This window comes from Ovis canadensis, chromosome X (genome assembly GCF_042477335.2).
Source record: "Ovis canadensis isolate MfBH-ARS-UI-01 breed Bighorn chromosome X, ARS-UI_OviCan_v2, whole genome shotgun sequence".
Taxonomy (NCBI): Eukaryota; Metazoa; Chordata; class Mammalia; order Artiodactyla; family Bovidae; genus Ovis; species Ovis canadensis.
In genome coordinates, this window is record NC_091727.1 from 52295235 (window position 1) to 52316967 (window position 21733).

The 21733-nt window shown below is 48.7% G+C and overlaps 2 protein-coding genes across 3 annotated transcripts in view; one reads left to right on the plus strand and one right to left on the minus strand.

The window, feature by feature from the left end:
- GNL3L (G protein nucleolar 3 like) overlaps positions 1-16244 on the minus strand; it is a 66395-nt gene extending 50151 nt beyond the window's left edge. Inside the window, exons 1-2 of one of the 2 annotated variants that reach the window (XM_070291604.1) lie at positions 15586-16244; positions 12636-12708 (exon numbers count right to left, since the gene is read on the minus strand). The gene's annotated coding sequence lies outside the window, so the exon portion shown is untranslated. The remainder of the gene's footprint in view (positions 1-12635; positions 12709-15585) is intronic. The other variant, XM_070291605.1, reaches the window with a different exon arrangement.
- The window catches only part of FGD1 (FYVE, RhoGEF and PH domain containing 1), a 38651-nt gene continuing 22430 nt past the window's right edge, over positions 5513-21733 (plus strand). Inside the window, exon 1 of the mRNA XM_070291598.1 lies at positions 5513-6649. Within this exon, the coding sequence (XP_070147699.1) occupies positions 6343-6649 (307 nt within the window). The 5' untranslated portion in view covers positions 5513-6342. The remainder of the gene's footprint in view (positions 6650-21733) is intronic.

The window sequence follows — 21733 nt, forward strand, 5'->3', positions numbered from 1 at the left end:
AAAGTATACTGAAGATATGTACTCTTCACTCTACAAAAAAATTGAAATGCCGTGGCATCTTATAGTTCAAATTTGAAAGAAATTAAACAGAGGTTTTCCCACATTTTATAATAGTCCTAAAAATGTACATTATTGTAAAGCTGAAACATTTTCTAAACTATCAGTAGTAAAAAACAAATTTCTATCAACCATGCTATTAAGAAAGACTGACTAATATTTCTAGTCTTTCTACAGAAAATTGATCTTATCTCGTGCTTTAGTGACAAAAGCCATCCAACATTGTTCCAAGTCCCTCCTCTTCCCACCACGGACTCTCCAAACCTCCCAGTATCTGTGTTCATCTTTTGTCTCATTCCTTTCTATTTACAGTGAAGGGCCTGAGGACCTCTCCTTCTCTCTGAGGCCCAGTGCCCCAGATCCCAGGCCCCCCTTTCCCTTCCATTCTTCGCTTTCTCTTCTGTGTTCCCATCCTATCCCTTTCTATGATCTCTGGGTCATTCCCAGCAGCAAACAAGCATAGTCTAGTGTCTCCCATCTTTAAAAAAAATAAAATCATTCTTTGCCCCTCCTACCATCACCTGAACTCTCTGGGCTCTGTTCCCATTCATAGCCATGTTTCTAAAGGGAATTGCCTACACACCTAGCTCCACTTCAGCAGGGTAGAGGGCAGTGTTTTATTCCCTCTGACCTCAGAAAAGGTCCTAAAACAATATACCCTCCCACCAGCACTCTATCCAATTATTCCTGTTTTTTAACTTTATTTATTTTTCATGATAAATTTTAGAATATACATGTCTGTACAGTTTGAATAAATTATAGAACAAATACCTATGTACCTGTACCCATCACCCAGCTTCAAAAACAGATCATTTCTGGACTTCACTGGTGGCTCAGCAGTAAAGAATGTGCCTGCAAATGCAGGAGTCACAGGTTCAATCCCTGGTCCAGGAAGATCCCACATGCCGTTGAGCAACTAAGCCTGTGTATCACAGCTATTGAGCCTGTGCTCTAGAGCTCAGGAACCACAACTACTGAGCCTACGTGCTGAAACTACTGAAGCCCGCATGCCGTAGAGCCTGTGCTCTGCAACAAGAAGCCACCACAATGAAAAGCCTGCACACTGCAACGAAGAGTAGCCCCCACTCACCACAACCTCAGGAAAATCCTGAACAGCAACAAAGGCCCAGCACAGCCAAAAATAAATGCATAAACTTATTTTTAAAAATCATTTCTGAATGACAAAACCCACCATGTAGCCCTCCCCAATCACATCTCCTTCCCCTCCCTGAGACAACCACTGTCATTTTTCATGCCTTGCTTTTCCGCATGGTTTGACAACATGACTGCATCCATATATTGTATAATTTTGCATGTTGTTCAAATTTATAAAAACATATTCTTCCATAACTTTTTGGAATGAGTATTAGGTTTCCTGAGTTTCATCCATGTTGATACATGTGGCTGGAGTTCATTCATTTATTTCATTGTGGTCTTCCATTGTATAAACGTGTCTCAATTCATTAATCTTATGCTCTTGTTTCTGCTTCATATTGTCAAACAGGCTTTGGTGAACACTTCTAGTGTCTCCCAGTACACACGTGCAAGGATTTCTCTAGGGGAGAAATTCTCAAACTTTCTGGTCTCAAGACTTCCTTTACATTCTTAAAAACTATTGCATACCCCAAAGAGCTTTGATATATTGGCTTATACCAATTAATACTTGCTGTATTAGAAATTAAAACGGAGAAAACATAAATATATTAATTTTAAATAAGCCCATTATGTTTAACAAAAGTAACATTTTTATGAAAAATAACTATATTTTCCAAACCAAAAAGAATGTAATGAGAAGAGTGGCATTGTTTTACATTTTTGCAAATCTCTTTACTGTATGGCTTAATAGAAGACAGCTGGATTCTCATATCTGCTTCTGCATTCAATCTGTTATGATATCACATTCACATGTTTGCCTCTGGAAAACTCCATGCTTGAGAGAATGAGTAAAGAAGCAAATAACATCTTTCTAGAGTTATGGTTTTGGCCCCCCCACTCCCCATCCCTGCCCTCAGGATCCCCAGACCACACTATGGGAACTACTGCTCTGGGATAGAAACCTAAAAGTGCTACTCCTAGAGTTTGTGCATCATTCAGCTTTACTAGAAAACGCCCAACATTTTCTAGAGTGATTGTATCAGTTTACACTCCCACCAATGGTGTATCCATTCTTTATCCATCCTGGTTTTCCTAACCCTAGTTATGTCCCTCTTTACCTGTTTTCAGTCTCTTTGCCACCTCCTACTTCATCAAACCTCTAAAGCTGAAATTCCTCAGAGCTTGGTCATGAGTCCTCTTCCTTTCTCTTTGTTCTGTCCCAGACTGACTTCTCTCATGGCTCTTAATGCTATCTCTATACTGCCAACTCTCATTTATATCTGAAACCATACTTCTCCTCTGTACACTATATACCACTATCTGCCTGACTTCTTCATTTGGCTATCTCAAGGGCAGGTAAAACTGAACTCTTGATCATCCCCTGAAAACCTGTTCCTCTTTTCATCTTCCTCATCTCAATGAATGACCTGGCTTCACATCACTAGATCCCTGGGAGGCACCCTTGATTCCTCCCTCTCCCTCCCACCCCCAAGCCACCACACCAAGCCCTTTCAATTCTAAGTATCTTTCAAATCTATCTACCTCTCTTCATCTCACAGTCTACCACCTTAGTCACACTCACCATCATCTCTGATTGCAGTAGACTCCTAATCTTGTCTATCTCCAATTCAATTCACAGCAGCCAAAGTTATCTTTTTAAATATTAACTATACCATGTAAACCCCAAGCTTAAAACCCTTCAATGTAGTGTATTTCAGCCTTTGGGGGGTGTGAAGTATCTACAAAAGAGATACTACTTCATGACGATTATAAATGATACAAACTGAAACAGAGGTTTCATGAGACATGCGTACCCTTCCTTCATGATCCTATAATACAACCTGATATTTTCTTTTATCAAATTGATTTCAATACCTTCTTCAGTTTGACCAACATTTAAAAGCACTGCTTCAGTACCTTTTTATGGCCTATAAAGCTCAACATAAGCTGGCTTCTGCCAGCCTACTTCTTCAACCTCACATCCCATCTTCTTGCCCTCAGCTCTCTATGCTCCAGCCACTGGTCTTCCTACATTTCCTGAGCATATCATTTCCCTTTCTTCCCAGGGCCTTCTTACTTGCCATGGCGTCTGCCTAGGACACTTTTGCCTCCACTCTGCATAAGCTAACTCCCACTTCACTCAGCTTAAATATCAGGATCTGCCTGACTCTCAGACTAAATTGCCCCATATTCTCTTTCCTATCACCCTGTCCTGGCTCTTTATAGCCTTATCAAAATTCATAATTTTGTGTGTTTGTAAGTTGTAATTATGTATTTGTTTACTTCAAGTCCTCTTTAGCACCAGACTGAAATTGTGAGAGCCAAGTTTGTTCACCACGATCTTGTTTATATCTGTCTTATTCACCACTACATAAATAGTGCCTCACAGCGCGCCTGGCCCTAAGTGTGTGCCCAAAAGGCATTCATCAAATGAGCAGAGATCTGAAGAACAGATGAAATGGAACTGGGGAGATGTGGAGAAAATTTCTTGCAGATGCAATAGCATATGCAAAGCCTTCAAAGCTAGTCAGACTAAGGAGCAGTCTAAGAATTTCAGCTTTGACTCAAGCATGGAGTCTGGAAAGGCTGGTGGGAGTCAAATCATGAAGGGCCCAGTTTAATTTTGCCTGTTGAAGAAGGCACCTTTCCTTTTGAGCCGGTAGGGACTCACTAAAGGGTTCTAAACATGAGAGTAATATAATTTGGTTTACCTTTTCAAAAGTCACATTGCCTACAGTGAAGAGACTAGATGCCAGGGAACAAGAATGAAACAAGCTATGACAGTATTCAGGTTAGAAGTAGTGCTGGCCTAGATTAGAGTAGTGGCAGCAGAAATGAAAAGACTACATAAATTTGGGAGATATTCAGGAGATAACAATGACAGGACTTGGTGGTTGCATTGGGGGTGGAGGAGAGAAAAGAGTCAGGGTATAGCTCAGGTTTCTGTCTTAACTAGAGTCATTTACTAAGGTAAGGTACAAAGATGGACAAAAAGGCTGCAGGGAGGATACCATGAGTTGGAGAGAAACTGAAGCTTTAGGTGTCTCCAGGGTTTCAGGTAGAGCTGTTTATTAACCTATTGAATGCATAGGTCAGAAGAAATATCTGAACTTGAGGTATTAATTTGGGGGTCATCAGCAAATAAATGATAGTTGAAACTATGGGAATGACTGTAATAATTGTAGGAAAGAGCAGAGAGAGAGAAGAGAGCTCAGGGCAAACTCTAAAGAGCACCAGCTTTAAGAATCGGACAAGAAGACTGGAAAGTAAAAAGGAGTTACCAAGGAAGTAGGAGAAAACAAGAGTGTGGTGTCACAGAAGTGGTTTAAAGAGGAGGGAATGTTCACTAGTGCCAAATGCTACCAAGAAGTCAAGTAGGAAAAAAAAAAAAAGGATAACCTTTGAAAAGATTCTATTGGATTTAGTGACATGGGCCATGGTAGACCTTCATAAGAGAGCAGTATCGGGCAAATAGAGGTAGATTGGAGTGGGTTTTAAAATAAGTGGGAAGTGGGAAAATTAAGACAGTGAAGTGCAGGTGACTCTTTTGAGACATTTATAGAGAGAAGAGAGGGAGGTGATTAGAGAGGAAGATGTTTTGGTAATTATTTTTAGAAGGAAGAGACCTGAGTATGTTTAAATGCTAAAAGGAAGGAGCAAAGGACAGACTGTAGGTTTGGTAGCAAGAAGTCCAGAACTTCCTTTTTTGGTGACTTCTGTTTACTTTATGAAGTAGGAGGTGGGGTCATCTGCTGAGGGTCAGGGATTAGATGAAGAAGGGGGATTGAGGAGAAGCGATGTTAGAAATGGCTGTTGTGGAGCATGGGAGAGGGGGCTGTCGGGAAGGCATAGAAGGGTTGTGGATCGGAACGGAAGGCCTGGCGGAAGCTGGGAACCATGAGTTTATAGTGGCACAAATCTGTGAGGTTGAACAGTTTTCTCCCGCAGTGTTTAGTTGCCTGGCCACAGGCATAGAAAAGATGGACAGTTGGGCTGATTCAAGGTTGGGATGTTGCCAGGCAGATGCGACAATCCTGGGAATTGAGGCTATTGGTCAAAGGTGGCAAAATGACCACGAGATCTGATCTGAGCTGAGTATGAAAGGCAAGTCCCCTATGAGCCAAGCTCTAGAGAAACTCTGGAACATTTGGAAAGGTTGATAGGAAAGAGACTGAGAATGAGCAGAGAGAGACAGACCTGAGATAGGACAGAAAGGCAGATTTGGGAAGGTTGAGCCCTTTGACTTGCCTATGCTGGACCAGGGGTGATGGCTGAGGAGGAATTTTTAAGGAGGAGGGCCTAGGGGGCGGTCGTAGCGAGAATAGAGGCCGGCCCTAGTTAGGGGGCGTGGCCAGGCGCAAATTCTGAGCGAGGGGGCGGGACCCAGGCAACTGGGTCCCAGCGCCGCTGTGGCTGTGGCTGCTTCAGCGACGACTCCCGCCTCTCCACCCCCCTTCTCCAGGCTCCTTCCCGCCCGCCACCGCGGAGACCCAGGCCGAGGCTGGAGAGGACGGTGGAGCCGGGCCTAGACTGTTCCCCTGCCCCCGCTGCTGGAGCATCGTCTGGAGGCATTGGCTAAGGGAGAGCCCCGCAGCCCGAGCGCGCGGCACACAGGCGCGCCCCCCGCCACCGCCATCCTCTCCTCCCTCCCTCCCCTTCCCTCTCTTTTCCTCCCCTCCACCCCCTAGCCTCCGCTGCGGCGGGAGGAAGAACCCTTTCCGAACAGCCAAGAGAGCCTAGATCGATTCCCATTTGGGGAGAGAGAAGAGACCCTGAACTCGGAACTGACCGGCCACTCGCCCCTGGGCCACGGAAGTGGCTCACTGCTCGCGAGAGAGCCCACGCCGAGCGCAACCTCCCGACCCTCACTCAGCCGCTGCCGCATAGACAGCGCTCCCCAGAGGGCCCCCGGCCCCGCCGAACCCACTCCCTGCGCGGGGCCGGGGCCGGCGATGCCTAGCACCGCCGCGGCGGTGGCCGCGGCTACTGCTGGTACTGCCACCGCTGCCACGGCTGCTGGCCCGGGCCCGGGCTGGGGGCTAGAGTCTCCGCAGTGGGGCTGAGCCCGCAGCCCCGCCCCCCGAGCCTGAGGCCGCTGCTCCGCCGGGCGCCGGGCCTCCTCCGCCCGTGCCTCCGCCCCAGGAGCTGGAGCCAAGCGGGGAGCCCGGGACCCGCGCCCAGGCCCGGACTATGCACGGCCACCGAGCCCCGGGGGGCGCCGGGCCTTCAGAGCCCGAACACCCAACCGCGAACTCCCCCGGCGCCGCGTCACCGGCCTATGCTGACTTGGACCCTGGAGCCTCGGAACCCGGACTGCCGGTGCCCAGGGGCTCAGGCTCGGCTCTCGGCAGCCTCTTGGATCCCCAGTTTGCCGGACCCTCGGACACCAGCCTGGGCGTCGCTCCAGGCCCCCGGGTCTTGCCCTGCGGCCCCAGTCCACAACACCACCGGGCCCTACGCTTCTCCTACCACCTGGAGGGCTCACAGCCCCGGCCTGGTGAGTGATTGAGAGAGAATGGGAGCCCAAGCCGTGGGCCTAGGAGCGAGTTCTTGTTCTCAGGGCCGGCTCGCTCACCACAGCCCTTTGACTCTTCTCAACCTCCAACCCCTTCCCTTGCTCCTCGGCCTTCTAATTCTTTCAACCCCAGTCCCACCCCCACCCTCAACTCCCGCCTCCTCTCTGTCCGCTGTGCCCTCTCAACCATTGCGATCCCCTTCTCTATCTGCTGAGGCTAATGGGAGAGGGAGCGCTCTAAGAAAAGGGGTAGGATTGCAAGGCAGGAAGGGGGATTTGGTTGGAGGAACTGGGGTTTGTTTGGGGGAATGGGAGAAAAGGAGTCTTCCAGTTGCCAAGCACCTACGTTGTGCCAGGCACCGGGCTGGGTGCTTTACATGGGTTTTTATTTCATCTTCAGGAGCCTCCTGTGAAGTAGATATCCATTTTGTAGGGGAAGGAACTGAGGCTCAGAGAAGTTAAGTAACCTGTCCAAGGTCACACAGCTAGTATGGAGACAGGATTCCAAAACAGATCTATTTGAGTCCAAAGTCTATGGTCTTTCTGCTTCCCCAAACTGAGCTTGGAGACCATGAAAGTAATGCCAAGCTTTCTGCTTATGTGATTTTCTCCTGTACTATTCAGCAGCTCTGGAGTATGAGTGGAAAAAAAAAAAAAGAGGGATGCTGGATTGATCCAAGGTTGGGGTTTTGCCAGTGTGTGTGGCAGGAGGACAAGGGAAGGAGGGAGTGAAAGGTGCTGATGAGAGAGAAAGGTGGTCTTAAGAGGTGGACCTTGGAGATCAAGTTGGAGGGAAGGGCTGGAGGTGGTGATAGGTAGGAAGATAGCAGAAAGCTGGTGATGGTTGGAGGGGGTGGTGCAAAAGCCAGTTGTAGCAGAGCTGGAGAGGTACAGGACTACAAGGCTGGTTGTAAGAAGTCAGGATGCTTGAACTTGGATTTGCAGAGTGGAGTGGCTCTAGGTCAGGCTGGGACCACTGCCCACTGCCTGGAGAGGCCTTCGTGCTGCAAAGACCTGAGTGTCTGAGGAGTCCAGCAGGGCCTCCTCTATCTGGGAACATCCCATGTGGACCTGAGCCCAGGAGCTATGGAGGAAGAACAGTGCCTTCCACTAGGCAACACTGAAGGAGCTGTTGAGCCTCTGGGACCTCCCAGGGCCCACATCCCAGGCTCCTCAGATTTAGGGGACTGTGGACCAGCACCAAGTAGCATTAGCAAAGCATATAAGTATGAGCAACTTGTGTCCCTTGCTCTTCTTGTGACCTTGAGCTAGTCATGGAACCTCAGGGGCTCACTCCAAATGGGCTGGAGATAAATCAGCTAACAATAGGCCTTTAACACCCTGCCTGCATGTTGCTCCTGCTGACTTTCCAAACTCCCCTTGACAGACACTGTGTGGAGCAAGTTACTCACCCACTTTATTGCAGCACCTTCTTTCAGATCCCAAAACATGCCACGAGCACTCCCACCTCGGGGCTTTTGCATCTGCTTTTCCCTCTGCCTGGCAGCTCTTCCCCCAGCTCTCCACCTGGCTTGTTTCTTACCCTTCAGGTCTCAGCTCAAATGTCATCTCCTCTGAGAGACCTTCCTTGATCACTTTAGGTAGGGGCCCTTGTGGGTGTCCATCGAAGTTGCCAGTGCACTTCCATCCTTGCGCTTAGTACATATGCAGTTATCTTATTCTATGTATCTACTTATTTATTGCCTGTCTTCCTCAACTAGAATGTGAGCTCCATGAGGGCAAGGGGATTGTATCTGTTTTGTTCATCATTGGATCCCCAGCAACTAGCATAGTGGCTAGCATACAATAGATGCTTAATAAATCCTTGTTGAACAAATGCCTAAACAGACACAAAGGGGCCACATAGTAGGACCTCAGTAACTATTTGTCTAAGAGAAGGACAACTGAACTCTTGCCCTCCAGATACTCTTGGTATGGGAGTCAGTAGCTAGGCAGCATCTGGGCCCCTGGTCTCTGGCCTCTGATCAATACACAGCAGTGATTCTTCCCACTCCACCAGTCCTTCCAAATTACAATCACAATACCCATCATGAATCACTCCCCTCCTCCCCACAAAAAGCGGCACAAATTTCTGACACTTTTTTCCCAATGAAGTCCCTGCCTTAGTAGTTTAGTTCAGTTCAGTTGAGTTGCTCAGTCATGTCCAACTCTTTGCGACCCCATGGACTGCAGCATGTCAGGCTTCCCTGTTCATCACCAACTCCTGGAGCTTGCTCAAACTCATGTCCATCGAGTCTGTGATGCCATCCAACCATCTCATCCTCTCATCCCCTTTTCCTCCTGCCTTCAATCTTTCCCAGCATCAGGGTCTTTTCTAATGAGTCAGTTCTTTGCATTAGGTGGCCGAAGTATTGGAGCTTCAGCATCAGTCCTTCCAATGAATATTCAGGGCTGATTTCTTTTAGGACTGACAAACAGTATTAAAAAGCCTTAGTCATTGGTGGGTGTCTTTTTCTATTTTTTCACTTCAAGATGAGAAGTGGGAATAAGAAAGGTGTCAGGGAAGGACCTGACCTCTCATTCAACCACTCCTCACTAACTCACTGTAGGACCCTGGGTGAGTGACTGTCCTTCTTTGAGCCTCAAATTTCCTCATCTATAGAATGCCATGAGGAATCTATGAGATAGTGGTTGCAAAGCCTGCAGAATGAAATAAAATTTAAAAAAAGAAAAACCTTCTGAAGTGGAGGCGGAGGAATTACTCAGGCCCTGGCAAGACAAGCACTGAGCCATGTGATTCACAGCAGCATGGGGCGTGAGAGCCCGCCTCCCCCACTGCCTGGCCAACCCAGGAGTAGGCACAAGTGACTTGCTTCTTTCTCTACAGGACTTGCCTATAATTGGCCCAAAGAGGGCAGGGTTGGTGATTGTAGGGTGTGTGTGTGTGTGTGTGTGTGTGTGTGTGTGTGTGAGAGAGAGAGAGAGAGAGAGAGTCTTAAGTTTCAATTAAAGGGTTGAAACATTTTTAGTCCATATGTTAACATTTCTGTGTGCCTCCTGGCTTCCTCCCTCAGACTGCTGAAGCCTTTATAGAATCACCATCCTTAGGAGCTAGCAGTCCATCCTGGTGGTATATGTGTGTGGGGGGTGCTTTTTAAAATAATATATTAATATCTTATCCATGGGAAAGCTTTGAATTGCTTCAAAGTGCTTTGTCTTTTAGTTACCCTGATTCCTATCCAGGGGTTGGATGATTGTTTTATGCCCATTTCCCAGGTTAATAAAATGTGAGGCCTTATTGGGTTACTGAGATAACTCAACCTCTCTGAGATACAAGAGAGTGCTTTGAGAGAGTTGGAAAGGAGTTCCCAGGTATAGGTTTGTTCATAGAGATTTGGGAAGAACCCTACCCTCTTCCTCAGCTTTGGGAATATCTTTCTAGATGCTGGTTGGGAGATAGCTTGGGACTTGACCTTAGCTCAGTTGAAAGAGTTGTAAAGCCTTAAAGCCTGGTGTTAAAGTGGGTAGTGGAAGGACTGAGTTGAGGGAGGCAGCAAGAGGGGCTGGCTTCTCCTGATTTGGAGCCTAGGGCATCATCTGTCAAGCTAAGAGTTAGAATTGGAGCTGGAAAGGTCCCTTGTCACCATCTGGTCCTGGATTTCCTAAACTAGATGAAAATCAGAATCCCTTGTTGACTTTGAAAAAGTAAATGTGATTCCCAGACTCTACCTCAGAGCTCCAGAATCTTGGGGTTGCAACCCAGGAATCAATTATGAAAACTCCCCAGGTGATTCTGATATATAGCCTAGAATGGGCACCATTCTTGAGCTGGGACCATGGAGACTCTGAGAGGCAGTTTAGCTGTGATCCTACAATGAGTCAGTATCATTAGGATACCACATCAGCCTCTACTCTGATGTTGTTTTCCCAGGGCCCTTTTTTGGTCACCTCACCATAACTTCCAACCCTGAAGGGAGGCATGGGATCTAAGCTAAAGGGAATGAGTCAATCTCTCACCCATATAAGCACAGACACTGGGAGCCTCAGTTTACCCTTTATGCCCAGGTCTTGTGAATGGCTGCCATTTGGCCATTCAAATTGGAAGGCAGTTACAGTTCTGGGACTCTGGGACAGAGGAAACCTTGGTATCAGCAGCATCCAGCACAAGGCCTGGCCCAAAGGAAGGGCTCTAGAAGGGTGTCAGCAAGGTTTTCAGAGCTAGGAGGAACATGGAGGCAGTTCAGGTAGGACGTTCAGTATGAGCAAAGGCACTGAGACATGAGGCATCCTGGGACAGAGGCTGACATTGGGAGAAGCAGAAAGATAAGGCTGATGAAGGAACTTTATCCTGAGGGCAAAGGGAAATTTTGACAGGGAATGATGTGCTCAGATATGGCTGTTTGAGAATTCCCCATGGCTGTATGTGGAAGAGTGGATGGTAGGGGCACAAGAGTGGGGTTGGAGACAAGCAGGTAGGGATTGCAGTCATCCAAGCAAGAGGTGATGGTAGTTTGGATTATAGAAATGGCAGGTGCAGAAGGTAAGATCTGAGAGGTATTTTGGTGCTAACATGGACAGATCTTGGATGTAGAGGCTGAGGAAGAGCAAAAAGTCTGGGATGTTTCTGAGTTGTTTTCTGAAATCAACTACAGTGACCTGGTGGATAGTGGCGGGGCCACCTACTTACAAGAAAAGGAGCAGGTTTGAGGGAAGATACTGAGGTACATTTGAAAGCTGTTGCATTTGAGAGTCCTGGAGGGACACCTGGGTTGGAAAGCTCTGAAGAGAGGTCTAGGCCAGAGATGTTTGGGCGTTTTCCCACTGCCAGTGAGTACCACCAGCCACACAGCAGCTCATGGGGAAAGTGTACATGGTTCTGGGGGCCAGTCCCATCCTTGAAGACATAGATAGTGAGGTCAGCAGAGTCACCTTCAGGTGAATCATTCATTACTTGCCCAAAATTTGCCTTAGAAATGCCATTTGGGATGAGGGGAGGAGCAGTTTTTAAAGTATATTTGCATAAAGCTGAGATCCATTTCACATATACCCAGGGTATTGGCTGTTGCACAGAATGAAGGGAGTACTCCTGAAAAGCAAACCAAACATTAGTAAATTCCTGTGACTCCCTCCATGTTTTCCCTGCTAAGGGCATCCTGAGAGGCCTTAAAGGAAGGTTGCTCATGGAAAGGAGAAGAGAGGACTCCTGAAAGGAGGGGGCGGTAGGCTCTGCTGGTGGTTTTTGGAGAGCAGCAGTTTGAGATTCCAGAGGAGTGTCTGAGAAAGGACCCAGATTTGGTTCCTAGTCACCTGGGACCTCCCAAACAAATACAACAAAGGTAGCTACAAAAAGGACTAAGAGAATTGAAGTCTCCAATTGCAGATGGTTGGCGCCCCCATTCCTCCACCCTTTCAGGTTCCTCTGCCTCTAGGGGACGGCCTGGCTGGGGCTACTTGGTCCTTCAAGGGTGAGTGGTAGCTAACAGTGCCCCAGAAAGATGCCAGCCATGGCTTTCTGGAGGCCAGTTAGCTAAATGCCTTAGGCAGATGTGGAGCTGACCAGACACTGTCTGAGTGTGGCTAGGACCTGTCTGGAAAGAGGACAGGAAGTGTAGTCTCCTGATGCCCAGCCCGGAAGAATTAACTGCCCTCAACTGTAGAGAGCAGTCTTCCCTGGAGCAGTGAGTTCAGCCTCTCCAGGGTCCAATACCCAGTTCCTTGGACCTGGAAGGCATGACATCTCCAAAAGATACCTCAACACAGAGGACTGGAGACAAGGATGAGGCTAGCAGCAGAAGGAGCTCAGCACTCCTGATTCACTGTGCCCTCAGGCTTCCCTTCCCACCACAACGCCTTCATTTCCCCATTTGTAACATTGAGGACCTGTTCATCACATTTGTCTGGTATATAATAGGGCATCAATAAGTTATTGGTGAGCAGATAAGGCAGAGTGAAAGAGAGGAGGGAGGAGGACATTTCTTTATTTAACAAATGTTTATTGAGTACCTACTTTTTGCTTGGCCCTCTGAGTTGCTGGCTGGACAACAAGGCAGGCTCAGTCCCTGTCCTCGTGGAGCTCCTTTCTAGCAGGGAAGATATGACAGGTAATTCCAAGCACAGATGCTGCAGGAACAGATGAAGAGGGGGCAGGCAGGTAAAAGAGAGGACACTTGAGCTGAGATATGAAGGATAAACAGGAATCCAGAGGTAAGGAGAAGCAGAAAAGCTGTTCAGGCCCACGAGAATGACATGTGCCAAAGCCCCAGGCAGAGGAGAGCACTTTCGAGGAACAGACAAGAGGCCTTTGTGCCTGGAGGGTGGGGGTGGGGAAGTATTCTCTAGCTGGGCCTTACTTGTCCCTGCACTCAGGAGTTTTGGAATTCACTCCAGAGGCAATGGGAGATCATCACCAGGCTGCAAAAATTGAAGGGGACTGTGTTTTCATAAGCTGGTTGTGGTGTGAAGAATACCTCAGGAGGACCCTGAGGACGGAAGGGAAACCAGTTAGGAGGCTGGACTGGGAAAAATAGCCTATGGATTCCTACCCTCCGAAGAAGTTGAGTCTACAGGACTTGGGGTCTGGCTGGACTCAAGTGAGTTGAAGGAGCAGGAGGAGTCTCAAAGAAAGCCAAATCTCTGGCTTAGGGACTGGCTTAGGGAACTGGGTGGCTGGAGGAGCAGTTCCTAGGGTGGGGAAGCAGGAGGAGGAGCCACTAGGAGCTGGGGTAGAGCTGGGGTTTAGAATGCACTGAGTCTGAGGAGCCTGGAAAAGGGGCATCTGTGTGGCAGTGCCCAGTTAGTGTCAACTGTGTCCATCTGGGCCCCAGACTAAGGACGGGAGGGTGAAGGGCACAGGTGTGTGGCTGAGGCCCAGAGAGGGAACTGAAGGCTTTTCCCATTGCTGTTGCTGGCAGCTTTCAGCCCTCAGCGGCACTTCCACTGAGAAGGGGTTAAGTCAGGGAGGGAGGGCTCCTGAAGAAAGCGGGAAGGGAAGGGCGGGACTGGCAGCACGGCCCCAAGAAGCTCAAGCTGGCATAGAAGCTCTTCTGCCTGGGCCTTCTACGCCCTTGCCACCTCCCACGCTGCTGCCTTCAACTTCACCTTCACCTTCCCTTGCTCCCCCTTCTGCAGCTTCCCGACTCGCCTAGACTGGGCCTCCCTGCCTAATGCGTTCCAGGTGTAGCCACGGCCCCCTCCCCCACCGGGACACAGGGGAGGGGGGCAGGGAAGGTGCTGGGCTCTTTCACACTGCATCTCTTCAGGACTTCAGGACTTTGATTCTCCAGACAGCTTCTGTCTCCGGAGAACCCCTTTCTCTCATGTCCCTGGCAGGGGCAGGCAGTGGTGAGAGCCCCCCCCACCAGCTCTGCCACTTTCTACTTTCATGTGATCCTGAGCAAATCACCTCATCCCTCTGAACCTCGGCTTTCTCATCTACAAAATGGAGTTAGCATCCTCACCTCCTAGGGTTGTTAGGATTAAATGCCACAAGTAGAGCACATTGTAGCCATGTTCAACAAGTGGCCCTGGTCTGCCCTTTTTGTCCGCTTTGCCTCTCTGGGCCTGCATCTCTCAGTGTCACTGTCTCTCTTCTGACTCGCCCCACCCCTTTTTTCCTGACTCCCTCTCTAGCTGTCCAAATTTCTGGGTCTCTGTAGTTTTCCTGTCTTTGTCCCGGTCTCTCTCTTTTTCCCCTCATGATTTCTCTGTGTCACCAAATCTCAATTTTGACCAGGCCTCAGGGAAGTAGGGAGGAGGGATGGGTAAGTGTTGGGGGCTCTGGGGTCACACACAGCAGGGGTCAGAAGGGCCATTCCCCAGTGGCTTTGTCCTCAAGGGGAGGGAAATCCCAGCCAGCGTGGCAGCCCCAGCACCGGGTAATTACTGCCCCCAGTGCTCCCAGCTGCAGCTCCACTCCCTTCCCTTCCTGTCCTCTTAAGTCCCCAGCCCCTCCCTGGGGGTGGAGCTACCACTCCCAGCCTTCTCTGGCCTCAGGTCCAGAGACTCTGGGAGGAGTTGGTTAGGCCTTCACAGTAATCCAGAAACTGGAAGAGGGATAGGCTGTCTGTGCTCCCTTGCGGCTGTTGTGTGTGTGTGTGTGTGTGTGTATGTATGTATGCACATGAGGGCACATGTGCCTGGCTGCCTAACTGTTTTTGTCTCTATGGGTCTGTTTTGTGTATATCTTAATGTTCTTGTTATTATGTATTTCCACGTGTATGTTATTATATATCCATGTGTTTCTGTGTGTGTCTCTAGGTCTGCATATGTTAAGTGTTCCTGTATTCCTGTTTTGTGTCACCTTGGCTCGGTCTGAGCCCTTGAGCCTTTTCCAGTTGTTTCTGTATGTGGGTCTCTCTGTATGTAGACTGTGTATATGTGTTTCTGTGCTAGTGCCTATCTCTGCGTGGCCCCTATGGGTCTGTATCTTGGTGGCAGTGGTTGGTGGAGGAGGAGAGTGCCTGCCTATCTTTTGGCCTTTTCAGCCCCTTCCTTCTATTCTTTCCTATTCTTACAAACCCAGGATTCTATTCACTGTGCCCTTCAAACACATGCTTCACTGCCCCACCCCTAGTATCCAAACCTTTGCTCAGTTTTCTTCCCTTGCCTGCAGGACTGTGCCCAGTCCATCTATATGTGAAAAAACACTTCCTGGACAACTGAATTCAAAACCCGTTTCCTTTAGAAAGTTCTCTTCCCTCCCCCTCTCTTCAATGTGATTTCTTTCCCAATTCAGCAGACATTGAGTGAGGATGTGCTCTGTGACTCTGGACACAAACACACTTGGGATCCAATCTCAGTTCAACCACTTCCTCAGGCAAGTTATTTTGTTTTTCTGTGCCTCAGTTTCCTCATCTATAAAATGGAGCTAATAGCATACAGAGTTGTTAGGATGGTGCCATATAGGAAACAATGCCTGGAGCAGAGTAGGAGCTCAACAAACAGTTGAATCCTCATACCTTATATCTTCCACAAAAAAGTAAGCACCTTGAGTTCCAGAGAGTTCTAAAAGTTCTTGCAATCTCCTGCTTTTTTTCACCAGGCATCCTAAACAGGGCAGAAGACAAGACAGAATAAAAGGCAGATTCCAGTTCAGGGAACTGCTGGCAAGTATTGCATGAGCCAGCACTCTGAAACTGCTCAGGTCCCTAGGAGACTGGGCCCTTCCAGAGGGTGGAGGAGAGACTCCAAAGCTGCCACCCCAGGGCCATAGCATGTCAGATAGAGCAGGAAGTAAACAGCAGATGTGGAAGGGGCCTTAAGGACCATCCAACTCAGGTATTGCAAAGTGGTGGGCCACAAGTTGAATCTGACTCACAAATTTCATTTGACCTACTCAGTGTTTTTAAAATTAGGAAATTTCACACAAAAATCTGAATTTCTGATTTTCTTGAAATATTGGAAGACCTGAAAATGCAGGGGCCCTGTTACTGCAAGGTGACAATTAGAAAAAGGGGAGAAGCTGCTGTCCCTGCTTTAAGTGAGGCATGCTGCTGCTGCTAAGTTGCTTTAGTCGTGTCCAACTCTGTGCGACCCCATAGACGGCAGCCCACCAGGCTCCCCCGTCCCTGGGATTCTCCAGGCAAGAACACTGGAGTGGGTTGCCATTTCCTTCTCCAATGCATGAAGGTGAAAAGAGAAAGTGAAGTCGTTCAGTCATGTCTGACTCTTAGCGACCCCATGGACTGTAGTCTACCAGGCTCCTCCGTCCATGGGATTTTCCAGGCAAGAGTACTGGAGTGGGTGCCATTGCCTTCTCCGTGAGGCATATGCTCTCTAGTTTACCCCCACCCTCACCATCCTCTATTGTTGTCCCATTTTACAGAAAGGTTCTCACTTTACACAAGGGTCCACACTTTACAGAAATGTTTTTCACTTTACAAAAGGAACCTCATTTTACAAAAGAGTTCCTCCATCTTACAGAACAGTATTGTATTTTGTCAGATTCCATTTATAGATGTCATGCATTTCACAAAAGGGTCTTTATAGAATGCTCCTCACTTTATAGAAAGTCACTCCACTTTGAGGAAACGTTCTCCACATTGCAGAAATGGAATATTGCAAAGAAATTGAAGAAATTTTTTCCCTTTTTATCAAGGTGACCTCTATTTTACAGAATGTTTCTCCAGTTTTCAAAAGGGAACATTCTAGGAAGCTCCTTACTTTCCAGAATGGCTCCCACTTTCCTAAAATGCCTTCACTTTGCAGAAGATGCCTCCATTTTTCTGCAGAGTCCTTATGTTCACAAGACCAATCCACTTCAAGGAAGGACTCTGAGCTAGCCAGAGGGTTCCTATAGACAGCTCCCCCTGCACTTCTCATACTTGACAGAGCTTTGTGTTGAAATTTCCAGAGAGAACATCTGCCAGGCCAAACAAGTTTGGCTGCAAAAGCAGAGCAGTGCAGCTGGGCTGGACCTCACATTCAAGGGGCTGGTGGAAAGAGGTGGGGCAGCTACCCCACCTTTATCCTCTCCCTTTTTCTCAAGCTGAGGGGCTCCCCTTCCCCACCCCCAACAGAGCTGGCTTCCCAAAGGACACTTTCTTATTTGCTGTTCTTTTCCACTCCCTCTTCTTTCCCCACCCCACCCCACCCCCAGGAATTCAGCTGTCTCAGGGGCCTATCTCACACCCTGGAGAGGCAGGGATCTGGGGGTTGCTGAGAGAAGCATGCACTGGGGGTCAAGAGGCCTGAGTGCCAGGGCTGGCTTCTGCCCACAGTAGCATCTCACCAGTTCCTACAATGAGAAGCACACAATACTCTCCCCATTTTTCAGATGGGGAAATTGGGGTCCAGAGTTGTGAAGCAATCCCCCAGGTCACCAGGGAGTTAATGGCTGAGTTCCAGTCTGTGGCCCTATTAGCTGTCTTGAGATTAAGCCAAGGCTACAGCTGGGAGAAGGGAGAGGGGGTGCTGCTGGCCAGGGAAGGGGAGAACTGGGAGCTGAAATTCCCAGAAAGAGGTGAGGGTCCAGTTCCAGTGGAAAAGTCCTTGTCCTCAAACTCAGCTATGGGGTAGACCTACTCTGCCACTAAGCCCAGAAGCACATGCTCAGGGCACCTGCCAGTCAGTGCCATGAAGCTACCAAAAACAATTTCTGGAATGATTTTGCTATTTCAGTACCAATAAGTTGTCATGAGAAAATTCCAAACTGTTATACTTCTTGAAACTTAGGATTGCATTTGGTTTCTATATTTTAATTGAATTTGAATGAAGGATGGGGTACCATTGTCTTTTCTCTGCCATTCTGTCTCTAGTAGAAATCCCGCCCTGATCTGAGGAACTGTCAGAGAGTGGGGCTGGATTCTGTGTTCATCTGTGACTGGGTTTGCATGTGTTTCTCGGTATGTTGATAGCTTTGTGTTGGGTTGCAGCCTGTGGCACGTGGGTTTATATATCTGTGTGCATAGTTTTGTTTCTTTGTGGATGTGCAGTTATATTGGCTTTCAAGTTCAAGCCACATTGCTGGGGGGCTGGGGGCACTATGTGCTTTCCCTTCTTTGTCTCATGGACTCCTCAAAACCAGGGGGCTGTGATTGTTATCCTATTTTCCACACAAGGAAACTGAGGCTCAGATAGATGGAGAGGCTTGCCCAGGGTCACACAGTTTGTAAGTGAGGGTGTTGGGATTTAACTGAGGTCTGTGTTACTCCTGAGCCAGATAGTCCTAGTGAAGGCTTCACAACATCTTAATCCATGCAGTTTGGTCAGCAAGTGTGATCAAGCCACCCTTCTTTGGAATAGTCAAGTACCACAGGTTTTTAAATTGTTGACTTTTTTTTTTTTTAGTAAATAAGACCAGATTCAAGCTTATACCTGAAATAATGTCACTGTCATGAGCATTCAGGCACCCACTGAAGGGAAGTTGGGTAGAACCCACAGCTTGCCTCGTGCCACCTCAGAGGCCTGGCTCCACTTCATTTATTAGAATCCCTTCTCAACTAGAGCTTTTGGAATTCACCCCAAAAAAGTAGATTTGAATTTCAAATGTACAACAAAAAGTTTTTAGTATAGCATAATACATTTTGGGGCTTCCCTGGTGGCTCAGTGGTAAAGAACCTACCTGCCAATGCAGGAGATGCAAGTTCTATCCCTGGGTTGGGAAGATCCCCTGGAGAAGGAAATGAGAACCCACTCCAGTATTCTTGCCTGGAAAATCCCATGGACAGAGGACCCTGGTGGGCTACAGTCCATGGTGGTCACTAAAAGTCAGACACGACTTAGCGACTAAAACAATAAACAACAGCAACAAATACATTTTTACTTTAAGTATGCATGACATATGCTTATACTAAGAAATTATTCATTGCTTATCTGAAAGTCAGACGTAACTAAGCATCCTGTATTTTATCTGGCCATCCTGTCCCTGGCCTCTCCCTCCCTTGAGCTTCCCCAGTCCCGACAGACTGACCCCCTTGCACTTCCTGAGCTGCACTTAGCTTTTCCTGAATGAGAGTCTCTTGTCTTTGAGATTGGGAGCTCCCTGAGGGTCAGGATCAAGATTGCCCTTCAGCCTGCTGAGGGCCTGTTGGAGGGTTTGCCCCACCTCACAGCAGAGCAGGGGCTGTACCTAGGCATCCTAGTGTGCCCAGGGCGTGTTTCCCATTAGCAACAAGAGATGTCTGAGTGTAAGTATGTGTGTACGCCCTGTGCTGCACACGTTGCATGTGGACCTGTGAGCAGCTCTGTGGTTCTCACTGGGTCTTTGCAGTTTTCCTCACTGCCCCCCCAACTCAGACCATGGACCAAACCTGTGCCCCCTGCAGTGAAAGCCTTTGGTCAAGTGACTTTCTATGGGGGGGGGTGCCCTTTGTGGCCTCTATTCTGATGGGTACTGGGGGCTCTGGTAAACCCAGTGGTCAAGGGACAGTGCTGGTAGAAGACCTTGTCCGGTGTGTGGGTGTGGGTGCAAGTGTGAGAGAGAATATTATGGATTATCAACCATAAAAAATGGACTGGAAGATTTCCCTGGCAGTCCAATAGTTAAAACTCCACTTCCACTGCAAAGTGTGCAGGTGGGTTTTTTTATTAATTTAATTTTAATTGGAGGATAATTGCTTTACAATATTGTGTTGGTTTCTGCCACACATCAACATGAATCAGCCACAGGTATATATATGTCCCTTTCCTCTTAAACCTCCCTCCCACCTCCCACCCCATCCCACCCTTGGTTGTCACAGAGCACCGGGTTGAGTTTGCTGCATCATACAGCAAATTCCCACTGGTTATCTATTTTACATATGGTAATGCGTATGTTTCAATGCTACTCTCTCAATAAAGGGGTACAGGTCTGAACCCTGGTCAGGGAACTAAGATCCCATATGTCAAGCAGCTTGGCCCCCAAAAAATTAATTTAAAAAATGGACTGGAGAAAATCAATGCAGGACTTAAGGGGGTGGGGATGGGATGGGGCAGTGGGAAGAGCTCTGGTATCTAGGGCAGGGGAAGACCCCCCCCCCCCCCGGGAGCTCCATAAAGGCAGACATAGAATTTTCACCTTCTCCAGCACCTAGTCTACTGGGCTCAGAGCAGGGCTCAGAAGTATTCAGGGGACTAAACTAAGCCAAGGAAAGCCAGAGAGTTCAGCATGGTCGTGAGGGGCCATAGAGAACTAGCTGGGAAGCTTCTATTTTCCCCGTGGGCAATGGGGAGTTCATGGCAGGTTCTTGTGCAGATAAGTGGTATGACTTGAGCTGGAGGTCCATTAGCCACTTAGAGGAAGCGACACATGGAGCCATGGGGGACACTAAGGGGAAACATAGAAGGAGACAGGAAAATGTAGGCAGAGGAACATGGAGTGAACACTGCAATAGGAAAGAGAGGGATCTTCTATCTTCTTCCCTCAGTGGAGCCCTGCCTGGTTCTTGGCCAGGCTCAGGCTCCTGAATTGAAGCCCTGTTGTCATAATCTGTGGGTAGGCTTGGGGGTGTTGTTCTCACCAGCTGCACTGGCTACTGACTTTCTGAAGCACTGGGGCACACCTCTGCCCCTGTAGTTTCCCCTCTTTCCCAGCTTCCTCTTGGAAAGCAGAGTTAAGAAGTCTGGTCTCAGATCAGTCTGCTGCAAGTCTGTCACTGACTTGCTATGTGACCTTGGGCAAGTCACTGCCCCTCTCACTGCCTTCATCTCTTCACTAGAATCTGCCCCTCTCACCTAGGAATCCAGGGTGTCCCTGAATATATCAGTCCCATTCTGCAGGGCTGCCTGCAAGGAGGCAGAGAGAAAGGAGAGGAAAGCCCACCTGTGAGCTCCCAGGTGAAGTGGGTGGGAAGGGAGCAGAGAGTGAACCAGAGCAGGGCCACAGAGTGTGGCATGGTTACCCTATCCCCAGGACAAACAGTGGAGAGAGAGAGAGGGGTCCTAACTACAGAGGGGCTTGACCGCCCTGGATGGACTGGGTAGGGAGGGCTTACCCAGGGAGGCCTACCTGCTTTGAGGTATGGAGACAGGGCCAGGTGCGTGCCTCCAGGCTCAAGGAGGCAGACAAAAGGTACCTGCTGGGACTCTGGCACCCGTGTGTGTTACCCTGAGAGGGGTCTGCATGGTGGGTGTCTGGCTTTGCTCTGTGGATCTCTGGCCCTGTCAGCTGTTCTCTCTCTGTCTCTCACTTTCTCTGGCCATGTGGTCTCTGTATGTCTCTGTATGTGCCGCCCTCAAGGTGATTCATCCTCATCAACCCCACGCCCAGGGGAAGGGCAGGGCACGACAAGGCCAGGATATGCTGAGCAGGGCAGGGTAAGCAGCCCAGCTGAGCTGAGAGGAGCACCTCCTCCCTCCCAACCAGGGCCCTGCCTGCTGTGGGAAAGGAAGTGAGGAAACTGCACCCAAAGCCAGGTACTGAGTGGGGGAGGGGGGCTCAGCCCAGGGCCTAGGGCACCTTGTTCCTTCAGGGCTGGGAGGGGACCATGGCCTGAGACCCCGGGGCCTTTGTGACTGGACTGTGGCCTGATGGAGTCAGAGACCCTGGGAAGCTGTTGGAACCCTGTGGGTTGGGCTACTCCCTCCCTCCAGGACTAGAAGACCTGAAATTTCCTGCTGCTCTTTTTGCCTGTGACCCAGTGGAGTATTTCTGTGTTGTAGCTGTATGTTTTTGCAACAGAGGCTGCA